The sequence below is a fragment of the Pangasianodon hypophthalmus genome, chromosome 9 (genome assembly GCF_027358585.1).
Source record: "Pangasianodon hypophthalmus isolate fPanHyp1 chromosome 9, fPanHyp1.pri, whole genome shotgun sequence".
NCBI lineage: Eukaryota > Metazoa > Chordata > Actinopteri > Siluriformes > Pangasiidae > Pangasianodon > Pangasianodon hypophthalmus.
In genome coordinates this window covers 9,849,267-9,863,815 of record NC_069718.1, presented here as the reverse complement: position 1 = coordinate 9,863,815, position 14,549 = coordinate 9,849,267, and the positions used below count along the sequence as shown (strand labels likewise).

General features: G+C 39.6%; 1 protein-coding gene across 1 annotated transcript in view; it reads right to left on the bottom strand.

Moving 5' to 3' along the window:
* nr3c1 (nuclear receptor subfamily 3, group C, member 1 (glucocorticoid receptor)) overlaps nt 1-14,122 on the bottom strand; it is a 37,106-nt gene extending 22,984 nt beyond the window's left edge. The window contains exons 1-2 of the mRNA XM_026918772.3: nt 13,747-14,122; nt 9,804-10,948 (exon numbers count right to left, since the gene is read on the bottom strand). Coding sequence (XP_026774573.2) covers nt 9,804-10,939 — 1,136 coding nt within the window. The 5' untranslated portion in view covers nt 10,940-10,948; nt 13,747-14,122. The remainder of the gene's footprint in view (nt 1-9,803; nt 10,949-13,746) is intronic.
* Nucleotides 14,123-14,549: the final 427 nt, after the last annotated feature.

Sequence of the window (14,549 nt, the reverse complement as noted above, 5' to 3'; positions counted from 1 at the left end):
TGCAGTAACGTACGCCGATGTTAAAATGCAGAGCTCCTACACTAAATGTGAAAAGGTTGGAAGGTGTTAAAATCTTTAGGGTTTCCATGAGGGACATAACAACAGCACATGACACTAAAGAAAATACAAAAACAATCTGTTATGCTTGTAACTTTAAAAATATGCTTTCTATTCCTAAACACAATTTATTCGAAGTGGATTTAAAGTAGCATTTATTTTTTTAAAGGCTGGAATCTGAGATTGGTGGCCTCTGTTTAAACTGTGCAGATGAGAGACATGTCTGGGCAAAGACACCGAGATTGTGGTTTGACTGCTGAACAAAAAGAATCTGTACAATCTACTGGCTTTTAAGAGGAAAAAAAAAGGCTTCAGAATCAACTAAAGCAAGCCAAGTACTGAGTTTAGATCAGGAGTGTGAGATTTTACAGAGTCTTCTAGCTCATTTACCACTCAAATCCATCATCAGCTCATTAGCCAGGCCTTTAGAGTCTGAAAGTGAGTTAGAAGAGAAAGAACACAAATGGTCTGAGCATTTTTATGATGTACAGCCAAGTCAAATCTAACTAAATTCAAAAAGCGATGCTAAATGTAGGGTGCCATGGACTGGGATTGGGATCCAGTGGACAAAAGACTTCGGAACCACGAGGCGAACTCGGTGGAGCAGCTACCTCATGTTTCTCTGCAGTAGTTTTGCTCAGCCCTTTTTATTTCATCTATTTCACCTACGTAGCAGCTACAATGAATAGATATATAGTGTATTATTCAGCACAAAGGTAGCGCTGGGCAACATGACAAATATCACAATCCTCAAAGATATTTCTATAATTCACGATCTGTAGCTTTACAAACAATTTTCCCTCAAGTACAGTACAGGTCTGTTACAATAGAAAATACTTTATTTAATGTCTTCAAATTTTTATTTATTTTTATTTTGTATAATCTTAAAACTAAACTTGGAATTAGAAAAATAAAATCTGCAAAATGGTTTATTATTGTACAAGTAGTAAAAAGTACAAAACTCTGAAATTAAATCTGAAATTATTTATCTGTCAAAATGCAAAAAATCCAAAATGTCCGACTTCCTGCTGCATGGTGATAATGAATATAAGTGTGAAATCTGTCTGTCTTAAAAAGACCCTACCATATTTGGTGCATGGAAGTGAAACAAAATGCCAACGGGGGGCGCTATCGAGCCCCACCAGGCCTCACTAATGGCATGTGTACGTGATTATGCCCCATCATTTAACATACATGTGAAGTTTACACCACACCACAAGATGTACAGAGGTACTATGCCGCATTTCCTGCTTGCGTGGGGTGACGTTAATTGATGGCAACATCATTCGATATAGCCACATTTCCTTTGCAATTTTGCATCATGGATATCTTCATCTCATGTTGACCAAATTAGGTATGAATCTGATGAATGCTGTAGGAGGAATAATCAAAAGTTTGGTTTATTAGTCTCACTTCCTGCTGATGGCTCTATGACAGTTAGGTGAAATGATATGATTAACATTTGTAGATAATGAGAAGTCATTATATTTACATCATAAAGTAATTCATTACAGAATTTAATGATTAATTTGTAATTTATGTAATAGCTGTGATGGGGCTACCAGTACACATTTATTACACTGACAAACACAAAACGTTTGCTGTCCATCAGCACAGATGACTTCAATAAAAACAGTGATCTCGGTTGTGGTTGAAATTTCAGTTGCTTTTGTTAATTTCTTTATTTTTACATGTACTCTGAAACCCTGCCTGAGAGACTCAGCTTTACGGTCCAGTTACCACATTTCTCCTCAGAGACAGACAAGCTAATGATTCCCTATTTACGTGCACTTAAGTAAAGCTCTGCGTGCCCCACCCACTCTCTCTCTCCACCAGCGTCCATGAGCTCAGTGTATGTTTCAATTCAGTTGAGTGCTTTTTAATATCTATTTGAAGACTTTTTAATACCTATTTGAGACAACTGTTACACCATTAAAGCTGCACACCAGCTAACTATCAAAGCACTGAGTAATGAGAACGCAAAAGCAAGTCTTCTCTCAGATGAAAGAAACATTATACAACAGTTAGGCATGGTAATGAGTAACTGAGCGCTGATAATCAGTGACACTGAAGTCATAAATATAGACACTTTTACAACACTAATATTAAACCAAAATTAACAAGCTGACCCTCTTTTTCTCCCCAGTTTCCACCCACCAGTCAGCTCTCCGCTATCATACAACAGCTAGCAGACAGGGAGGGTCAAGGCTAACATGTGCTTCCTCTGAGACATGTGAATTTTCAAACCGCTGCTCATGCTGCATCACAGTGTGGCGTAACACACTTGTGGGAAAGCGCTATTCCACATACATGAGCTCACAGATGCCCACGAGTGGCTAGTGTTTCTGTCATTGACAGGGGAGAGAGAGTATGCCCCTCCCACCCAGAGAGCACGGCCAATTTCGAAGACAAGGCCAGTGGTGGCTCAGTAGTTAAGGCTCTGTGTTGCTGATCAGAAGGTCAGGGGTTCAAGCCCCAGCACTGCCACGCTGCCACTGCTAGGCCCTTAAGCCTCTCTGCTCCAGGGGTGCTGTATCACGGCTGACCCCGCGCTCCGACCCCAACCTAATAAACAAGCTGGGATATGCAAAGAAAAGAATTTTACTGTGCTGTAATCTTCAGACGATGGGGCGAATGCTTTTCTTTTCTGTTGCTAGCTGATGTGTTGCTCTGCAATACATTTCTTAACTATTTCGGACTGTTAAATGCTAAACTTGACAAAATGCTTTTTTATACTATTAAATATATTCTGAATACGAAGTGAAAAATTCGCACTGCGATAACTGAAAAACTCACTACCTACTAATCAAGCTAAAAAAAAAAAAAAAAGAATAATTAACTCCCTATAATTATGGGCGATATATATATTTTTTTGCATAATGAAAAGATGGCTGACAAATTAAAGGGAAAAACTTGTGGCTCTGTTATGCTGCAGGCACATTTTAGTAAAGCCCTTCTGACTAATCTCCTTTATCCTATGATGAAATATTTCTATCCTGATAGGAGTGGTCTCTTCCAGGATGGCTAAATATGTATAGTGGCCTGGGAAATTCATTCACATGATGGAAGTTTTCCTGAACTGAAATATGTTTCTGAACCTGAACTGAAATATGTTTCTCAACCACAAGTAGAGTTGTAACATTTTAAAAACTCTAAAAAGGAGAAAACTGCATTTAAAAATTGAACACACTGATGGCTCAAAGGCAACTGCTATACTGTAATCATTTAATATGTAATAACTATGTCTATCTTTCTATCAGTCTTTTTCAGTCTTTTACAGACTGACAGGTTTTTCAGAAGTCCCACCCATCCAGCAGTCCTTCTGTGTTCAACAGCAATATCATTAAAAAAAGCAAACATTTACACATAATTAGATGTGACTGTTTTTACAAAACAAACAGTTTTATGAGTCATTAATTACCGTGAAGTCATCTCTGTATTAATCTCACCAGGAATTATCTTAACCTGGATTAATATTATCCTGAGATAATAGCATGCCATCGCAAGTGAACGCCCTGCCCACCTTTGCCTTTGGTACTTCTGGGGAAAAAAACAAATTCCACAAAATAAGCGACAATTTACTAAAAGTATTCTCATGAAGAGTTATACGTTTATGACAAGAAACTGAACTGATCAGACTTATGTCCATTTCAACAACTTGATCAAGGCTTAATCACACTTAGCTAGCTAGATTTTCGACATCTTTAAGCGGACTATTTTTACCGCTGTGTTTGTTAAACCCAACACCATCTGCGCACGCTCCTCTGCCGTATCGATGAACTGTGTGATGAATTACAGGGTGCTTAATTTTCCACTGAAACTGCACGCAAAGCCACTTTTAATAGTGCAACATTAAAGATCACTAGATAATGCAGCATACACCTACACTGGCTACAGTGACATGCTGCAGCTGCATATTTATTTATTAACTTATTTCAAACGAATGTGTTTCGCATTTAAGAGACAAACTTCCAGCTAAACTAAGAGATAAAGTGCCAGCTTTGTTCTGTTTAAGGATTTAGGGTATACAGAGGAGTTCGTAGAAATAGAGGTATTGAGCTTGCTTTATATATATATATATATATATATATATATATATATATAAAATAAAATAAAATAAAATAAAAAAGAAGTAATAATAATCAGGACTTTAATATCGAGCTACATAATCATGATTCATGCAGCTGTAGTTTATCCTAATTATCACATACAACATGTGCAGTATCACTTTGGCTAGAAAACTGTCAGACAGTTTACAGTCCAAAGTTCTCATTTGTGAACTGGTTAGAGAGTGTTAAAACGACATCCGTGGGTGTGTGTTTGGAGGAGGAGAACCTGAGCGGGAAAGAAAACGAACAGCAAGGGGAAAAAAAAACAAAAACAAATAACACGTTAGCTATGCAGAGCTGAAGGAGAGGCGGCTCTGGCCATCTCAGTCATGCTGATGAGTCAGGATAAACTCATGTAAGTGAGGGAGGATCGCTGGAGCTGAAGCTCATCTACACACGAGCACCTGATTCACACTGAGACGCACCGCCAGACTGAAGAAGAGACAAAAGCGACGCCTCGAAGCAATCGCACATTCGTGATCACACGCATGTAAAACCAGTCTGGCTGTGATTGTGTGAGTGCTTTCGTGAGAACTCGGTGCCATCTCTGACCCGATGCCAAGCCATTAAGCTTCAGAGCGTAGCCTAGCCTGGCGTTAAATGTCACGCATGTACAGACTCACCGGCGAAAACACAAAACCTGACTCCCACTCGAATCCTGCGCACCAAAAAGGCCAGATAATCAAGCCCACATGAACACTTAAGATGAGTCCACCCTTCTGTTTCACCATCTGTTGCTGCTGGCCGTGAGCCGCCACACGACTGCGACTGCTCTCCTTCAACCACCAGCTCCTCTCAGTTTATGATGTATTTACAGAGAGTATGGCTTTTTAAAGAGCTTCCTGAGCCCTCCTAACAGCTCTTCTATAGCGTTGTAACAGCGTTCGCTGTCCAGGCTAAAATAATCACTTCATTTTTGGATGTTTATCAAAACACAGCTCTGCAATGTCTATTAAAAACAGAGAAAACTAAACAACCTTTGCACATGTGTGACCCATGCAAATTATCCAGCGTGCTAAATGTTTTTTCCTCTTGAATAATCTTACGTCTCATCTGAAATAATCGCTCAGTCCATATTCCAATAGGGAAAGTGAACTTCTGCATGCACACCTTAAGATTATAAATTAAACCACAAACTGTCGAAACACTGAAACCTTGACACAGTTTACACTCCACATCAGAGAACACGATAACCTCAGATGCCATAGCAACACCGTTCAACAAAACATCAGCTTCTGCCCTTTTTTAATACACACCAGTTTTTAAACTAGTGATCAATACTAATGACACAGTATTAATATCGTGACACATTAAGTCACAATACATTTTCCTGAGATACTGTGCTTATTGTCAGTATTTTAATATCTATTACAATCTCTGATTCAATGGTAATTTTGTACTTTATTTGGCAAACATTTAAAAACACATTATTAAGATCAGTTTTGACAGTTTTGTTTAAAATGCCAATGCTTGAATCGTGTAGTAGCCAGAAACAGGCAGATTTCATGTTTAGGCTATTTTTTAAATTTTTAGGATTTTTAGGATTTTTAAAACCTTTCACAAAACTAAAGTTTTTATTTGATATTTAGCCATGTTTAAACTTAACGCATGTCATGGTGATGCAACACATCTCGATGTTGTAACAATAGCAAGAGCTACTCGCTCTGAATCCCACCACCTGCTGCACTACACACACACACATCAACCGAGTCACGATCTGTTGTTCGGGAGAACAGTTTGTACTAAGCAGATTAATTAGAGTACACAGTAGGCTCGGGACGTTTGGCGATAGTATCGGGAATCACCGACAGACTCCAACTATTACGCAAGCTACCAAGTTGGAATGATTTCAATGTCATCGCGAAAGCGTGGCGTCTGCAGCTTTAAAATTGATAAAAATAAAGCATGTTGTATTTCGTAATACGTTTTCATCTAATTTGTAATTTTATTTTATTTAATTTGTAATTTTATTTTATTTTATTTCAATTTTATAATGAAAAATATAATGAACTTACAGCTAATAACTTGTTATTTTTATTTACAATCTGCACTTCAGTTCTGTCAACATTCCTGAATTTGTTAATGGGTAATTAAGCAAAAAAAAAAAAAAAAAAAAAGACTAAACTATAATATTAGTGACTGCAACTACATTGCATTATAATTTATAATATAAATTATAATACATTTTCTGATTCTGACTAAATAGAGATGTCAGACATCAGAATCGAATAATATCTTTCACGTTCAATTCGAGGACAGAACACCATATCTCATAGCTGAAAAGTTGGCTAATGACTTGCTGACTTTTTGTCGAGATGTGTTACATTAGAAACCTTATTAAAAGAGGATAAATATTTAAGTATTAATAGCTAGGTAATACCTAACTAGTTCACAAAATGTTATTACATCACTTTAGCCACTTTGTAGCCTAGTCGCTTAGGTTTCTGGGTAACCAAAACACGCGACCTGGCAAACACACTTGCCTGATGGACCAATTTAAATTTTTCAAATGATTTGTCCATCCATGAATACCAGTGTTTTGCTGGCATCATATCATAGAAATGTCTTCAGGTATCATGACATAATATTTTTGTTCGATATGATATTATTTCACATTGCCCACTCCTACTTGAAGCTAAATTCTTCCGAGCTTCTGAAGGACCCTGCGCTGTAGAATTCGTTACTGTTCATGGGTGTTGAAGAAAAGACTAACTCCCACACTGCAGCTTTTTCACACTGCAGAGACTGTGCACTTTTGCAGAGTTATCTGTGACACTTAACTGCTTCCCGGTGAGATTTATGACCCGGGCTGCTGGAGGTTATGTTTATTGCCGTACTGCATGCTACACTTTCTCATCACATGATAATCTAAATCGTCTGGCTGACTACTTTGTGATTTGCGGCCCTCTCTTGCATGATGGTTTTGCTGGAATATGAATGTCCTCTGCTTTGGACTTTCTTAAACTCAAATAAATCGGTGTGAATGCAAATAATATCCAGCTGTCGTCAGGAATGAAGCAGGTCCACATAGAATTTCACCCGTAGTACCTCCTGAATAAATTCTGTGCAGTCATTAGTGAACCGGTCAGTGTTTTTTCCTATCCGCTTCCTCGTTGGAAGAATGACAAAAATTCCTGGTCTACTACTCTCTGCTCTGGTGTGGAGTCTCGCACAGGCGCTCTGGCGTTTATTTTCAGCCTGACACGGCTCTGTGAGCGAGAGGGTGTGTCTCGAATGGCCTGCTGACTTGCAGTAATACAGACACTTCCTTGTGGTTGATGTGACTACTATTTAGTTAATATGCAGAGTAAACAATGAACTCAGTGTTAGGGGCTTTTTTTGAGAACTGCTTACAAAGGTCAATCTGTATGTTACTGAAAATCACTTGGACTATGCACTGGTTCTGAGGAAGAAAAATCCAAATTCAGCTGGTTTTCCCCACTACTAGCAGATGCCATGACTTTTGGACTTTTGTTGTCACACCTTTTAAAAGCACCAGCACTGATTATTACTGAGATCTGCAGGCAATGGCAGAGCTGCCAATCTTTGTAACAAGAAAATCCTAGCAGGCAGAGAGAAAATGCAGAACCCTAGTGTGTGTCGGTGGACGAGATGGCTCGATGCTAACAGAACAAACGATACATGCAGTCCTGACGGCAGGTGGTTTCGGAGATGATGCATGGGTAAATGTTAGCTAGCTAGAGAATTTGTGTTTTCAGATGTGTACCAAGTAACTGCAAGAAAACAGCAAGGCAAGACTTCGTTCTGACCTCTACTTAAGCAAATTAGTGTTTCATTGGTGATTTTTATTTGTGCGCGGTCTGAATCTAAGAAATGTACTTCTCAGATGTCTCATTTTTTTTTGCTGTAGCAATGGGTCAGAAATCATAAATGCTAAGGCTGGACCGTAAATTTTGAAACTCTGTAACAGTAGTGGGCGTTATGACGGTTAAGCCGATATACCGCTTGCAATTCTTCTTAAAGTAGAAATGTTTGCCAATCACGCTATATCATAAAAAAAAAAAAAAAACTCCAACATACACATGCAACAGAACAAAAGCAAAAATTAAAAAATAAAAACTAAATTAAAAAAAAAAAAAAAAAAAAAAGCTAATTTGACTTTCCTACTGTGGTATTCAAAACCCCTTTTGCAGTCTCTGTTTCAGTGAGTCATCTTCTCTCACCTGGTATCACTGGTCGATCAGTAATCAGATTCATGTGATGTGGAGAGAAAAATATTCTCAAAATGTATTCATACTGAAAGCAAAGCTAATGACTGTGTAGTCATGTGTAGGCTGCCAGTAACACCATTAGCTTTAATAATGACACTGAGTGCCAGTAATTAGAATGCACACTGATTTATATATCCAGCTGTATTTTTATTTTTGTTTGTATATCTACATTATTAAAATAGTGTGGTTAGCAACAAGCAAATAGGAAAAACATGCAGCATTGGAGCTGCCCGCTATCTTGGAATTGGTAGTTCCCATTAAAAAAACAAACAAAAAAACAGAAAAAAAAGATTTTGCTCACTCTCGTCATGTGTGGAGGAAGATGAGGGGGATTTAGCACCCATCACAAACAATGCAAAACGTAATATTTAAAGGATAATAAATATGTGAAGTTAATACTGGTCAATACACGTGGTCCTTGTGATACTGAAGTTCCATCACATTATAATGTGCAATATTTTGTTACCGTGAGAAGCAAGAAAAAAATGATACTGCGGTGTGATGAGCACAAGCCTTTATCTATTACATGACAAACACCAAAACCTCTATTACTGCCGTGTGAAAATGAGTGTAGGAGGTTAAAAGATGATAAAAAAATTGACGTAGGTGAAGTCAGCAGTGCTTGCATCAGAACCCACTTTTGTCTTGCTGTCTGACCTCTTTACTTCCTGACTGTGCATCTGGAGGAAATGCACTACACTTTTTTTTTCTTTTCATTTGTCTTACCATTTACCACAGCTGCCAGTGTACGTGACTGGTTTGTGCCTGTTTTTGTTTGTAAGACACCCCAGTGGGTGTAAACCGATTGGAACTTTGCTGAAATAAGCAACCGTAGCGAAGCCTATCAACACATTTCTGATTCTGCCTTTCCAAACCTTCCATTTCTGCATGCTGCGTTTACATGCACGAGGTAAACAGTGAGGTAAGCGAGAAACGGTGGCTTCCAGGCACGTACAGAAGAGAGCATCATGTGTTCCACCCATTGCATGTATCTAAATTTCTAAGATCTAATTATATCAACAACTTACAGAGACAACTAGACACCTCTAATCAACTTACCTTCCAAACTAGGTTATCATTTGTCAAACGTGGTTACGGTGGTTAGCTAATGTTGGCATAAATGAGAAATGCTACCAAACAGTTCACCACATAAGCCTATGAATCGAATTATGAATCAAAATCAGAAATGATCCGATTTGTTTCACTGCTACAGCATGTTCAGCATGTTAGGAAAAGTCAAGAAAGTTGAATTTGTAATGGAACTTTTCTCAAGACCCAATTTTCTCTCACTGCTCCATTTAAAAACATAAAATATCCGGGTTAGCTTCTTCCGTCTACTGTCATAACGAAAGCAGCATAACGGCACTGCATGATAAACTGCACAAAAAACTTTGTCTGTCCTTACCTGGCATAGTTGGTGCCGAAGCTCTGGGTGGCGGTGAAGCTGTTGCTTGCCCTCTGCTGCATCGTGCTTGCATTAATGAAACCCCGGCCCCACTCGTCACCTGTAGCCTGCGGCGTGTACACGTTAAAAACGGGTTTCTGATCTTTCTGCTGGCTGCCGCTGGACACGGGGCTTCCAAAGTGGTAGCTCTGACCGCTGGATGTGCTGACACCACAGATGGCAATGGAAACGTTCCTAACTGTGCTCGACAGGTCTGGGGTCATCTGACAGAAGCTCCTCTCGCTGGTGTTCTCCTGCTTGATCACGCCCGGAGTACACAGGTGGATCATGGTCTCCTTCTCCTGCTTGACTACCAGGGATGGGCTGTTTGTGGACACACTGGAGGGAGTTGAGCTGGTGGCACCGTTGACGCTGTTGATGTTAGTGGTGGTGCTGGTGCTCACCGAGTCTACAGACTTCGAGTCCTTGTCTGAAACGATGACTCCTAGCAGAGAGTCATCGACCAACGGGGGGAATTCATCATCTCCCACATAGAAATCTGTGGGAGACTCGGGCAAGTCGAACTCTTGCAGAAGGTCCATGGTGTTCTCGCCGAAGAGCTTCGGGTTACTGGCATCCACATCTTTCCCGAAAGGATCCTGCTCTAGATCCATTTCCCCTTTCCCCATTGGTGAGAAGTCCTCATTTTTCAGGGGGAACAGACTAGGATCCCCTCCTCCGATTAAGGAATCCACAGATGGCAAGGAGCTGTTGAGATCAGCGATGCTGGCCTCCAGACGTGAGAAGTTATCCCCCAAGCTGTAGAGCCCCACGGAGGACTGCTGCTGAAAGGACTGTTGAGACCTCAAGTCCTTCCCAACCATTTTCAGATCCGCATCCTCCACGAAGAGCTCCAGGGGGGATGGCAAGGTGATGGTGATATCCTCTGGAGGAGGCGTGTTGCTCACACCATTGGGGAGATCTCCAGTCACAGGCTGCAACAGGGGACTGACAGGAGGCACTACAGTGGTTGGGGCAAATGACATGGTGCTGCGTGCTCCGTTATGCAAAACTCCCTCAGCTGGGCTCTCGCTGAAATTCAGCGTCATCAAATGCTCATCTCTCTTCGTGCTGTTCTTCACACCTCCCGGCTCCATCTCTCAATGCTGTGGTGGAACCCAAAGGAGACGAGCTTTAAAATTAAAAACTCGGTAGATGTGTTTTTCAACTACTAAACATTTAATATAATTACCTTTACCTTTCTTTCCTAATCACTGTAATAGTTTCTGCTCATACTCCTGAACTGTTTTTAACCCCAGAATTATTGGAACCCTTAAAAATTATGGGCAAAAATTACACAATAAACATTAAATACACTGATTAAAATGTTTGACTAAAACAATGGGAGAAACTACTTACCTCTGCGCTAACAATGTTTTTTTAAATTAGTATTCTTTAAAAAACAATATGCAGCAAAAATATCAGCACCCCTAATAATTATTTTACATCAAAACAAAACACTTTTCTTTCTTTATATAAAAAAAATTAAATATCCTCAGACATAATCAAAGCCATAATTTAAAATAATAATAATACTACTACTAATAATAATAAAAAAAACAGTTTCAAAAGACTAGAACAACTGAATATTTAGCCAGAAGAGAGGGCATGAGCATGGAGCAGATGTGGGAGGTTCTAGCAGCTCTTGAAAAGATTATCATAAATTCAGTATGCAAGCCTAAAAAATGTTCTGCTTGCATGACAGTCCAAAATCCTCTTGGACCGGACACCACAAAAAGAGACTCGGTGCTGTTCTTCTCTCCAGGGGAGGCTTCAGCACAAAAATCACTGGCAGCCTCATTTTCATGATGGGTGCCAATAATTCTTGAGCTGACTGTGTGCATTTGCATTTGCTCATACAGAAAATGGCAATATGCATGTTAAAAATGTAGGTCACGACTGTTTAAAAAAAAGAAAAGCTATTTTGCACCCACAAGCAACCCAATACACATTATCTTTTCTATCTGATTTAGCTGGAGTGAATTATTTTTGAATATTTTTTCCGCCTGAACTGCTGAACTGCTGCTTAAGCAATCCTATTCTCCTACACTTACAAACACCTGCGTGAAAAGTAAAATGACTGGAACACGCTATTAGCACTAAATCTGACACGGACGTCTATGTTACTATTAAAGACAGAGTTAATATGACATCATATGATATTTAATTATGATAGACTGTAATTAAGTTACACCGAATGTCTTTAAAGTTTGATTTGGAGTGTGGACATATTTCCTTTTGAAACAGGACATGCTTGGAATTCTTGCCTGATTTACACAACAGCCTATAGCGCTCGTGATACGCCACGCCCTCGATACATCGATACGGTGAAGTTTGTAAAATACTCTCACATCACAGCTAATTCGAACAGAACCCACCCTCTACGAAATGAATAAACTCCATCCATGTCTTTTTTTTTAACTGAAAGGGAATAGTGTGCGGGAAGACACGCAGCCAGAAACACGTGACGAATCATGAACCATCTGTGTGTTCAAGTGCTCCGGGGACGTTCGTATTCACGAGTCCCGAAGTCGTATTTACGACATCAGGCGCGTTCGAGTCACTTGGGTCGGAGCAAGATGGCGGTGTAGCTTCTCTTAATTAACTACAAAAAATAAAGCAAGTTTTTTTTTTTTAATGCTACTTCTAGAAAACGACGAACAAAGCACGCACATCAGCTGTATTTTGCTTTTTTTATGTTTTTAATCAATTTATGAAGCCACTGTAAACTTTGGCGTTACATATTATATCGTAATTGTACAATAATAATGTATTTTGTGCAGGCAATCAGCTTGTTTTATTGTAAATAAAAAAGCCTGACAAAGACACGTCACTACTAAATACATTCAATTTCAACAAATTTACTACAGACGTTGCATCCGTTGATTCCACCGTGTTTTCTTACTGCCACGCCCCCAACTCGGGAACTCAGCGCTCAAAGAAAATCCTGAGTTTCCCACTCGTAATTACGACTTTGTGATGCCGTTCATGTGCGTTTAACGCGGAAATACGATCTTTCTGACATGATTTGAACGCTCCACAAGTTTGTTGCTAATGACCTGCTATTGTAAAGCAAAGGGGGGCGGGGCATATATGATCTGGAGAGCATTTAATTGGACGGACACAAGGCTAGTACAGGATGAGTCATTAAAAAAAAATCTGAATCGCTTTCCCGAAAGAGGCGATAAACAATAAACAAGACTATCTCCAACTCTATTTTTATTCTATATACACTATAGTATTGGTGTCTATAACACTAAGGGATGTATACAGTAGTCTCTGAAACACTAGTTTTGATTTCAGCAGCTTTTTAATCACCTGTGTTTACCTGTAATAACACACCTGACTCAATCACAGCTCAATAACAAACCCTTCATGCAGATAACATAGCTGTCAGTGTGCTGGAACCTATAAACAGGAGAAGCTGGGCTATAATCCAAAACAGACTAGTATAGAAGTACTATAGGTGTGTAGTGTTTCTTTTGCGCACTATTTAGTACTCTTGCACTCGTTAAGACGCAGTTTGGGACGCAGCCACAGGTTACGGTTGGCTAAACTAAGCTATCACGGTAACTGATACCATAAGAGAGAGGCCTGCTATTGGAGTCGTGGCTCACTCACACACACTCAGAAAAATGTTGCAGATGTAAGCAGAATAGTAACAGTGCGTACACTCTTTCATGCTGAACTATATTTAAGTTAGAAGGTCAAAATGACAACAAGCCCAGCAATGTCATCGTGTCACGGCCAGCGCAATGCAGCTTCGCTAGCTAAGCTAAGCTAAGCTAAGCTAAACTCGCTAAGTGGCAGCGATTTATTTCGGGGCAAAATTAACCAGATTTTTTTTTTTCGAGGTACACCACTTAGTAAAATCAGTCCAAAATTGTCAAAAAACAATACCTACCATTCGGTGTTTAAGTTCCTGTTTTGTTTTGATGCATCATCTGACATGGTTTTGTTTTATTTTTGTTTTTTTATCCCCCGCTGCTAGCCGTTAGCAACACCGAGCACTTCTCCTGCAGCCGAGTGGTTTCAACAATCTCACAACTTCAAAACAGCGCAGAAAAACAACTGTGCAGCCACAATTAAAATCCGACAATAACAAGCGCCAGTGATTAGAGAAATCAGCCCTCTCGATTCCTGCGATCACTTTAATATTTCAACCAGCTGCGAATAAGCGCTAACTTTGCCATAAAAACATTCAAAATGGAGATTTTGCAGTTAGAGCTGCGTGTTTACAACGCACACTGCGACCTAACGGTTATAACGCGTCATAACAACTGCACACGTTTCATAACAACGGCACGAGCAGAAAGTTGTGACTGTTAGTCCTGGTTATGTGGCACTAGTGCTGGTGAACAAGTAGCCTAAATACACCAGGAAGCCAAACGCACAATTAACCTGATCAACATGATAAACACCAGCAAGGGTTGCCAGGTCTGTGTGATAAAACCCTAAACAACAAAACTCCCTCTCAAATTCTACAAAGTCCTCTAAATGTCTAGTTTTTTTTTTTATTAATACACACATTATATGGCCAAACGTATGTGGACTTCTGATCATCACACCCATATTTGGTTCTTCCTCAAACTGTTGCCACAGAGTTAGAAGCACACAATTCTGTAGAATGTCTTTGTATTACTGTAGCATTACAATTTCCCTTCACTGGAACTGAGACAGAAACCTGTTCCAGCAATGCAGTGCCCC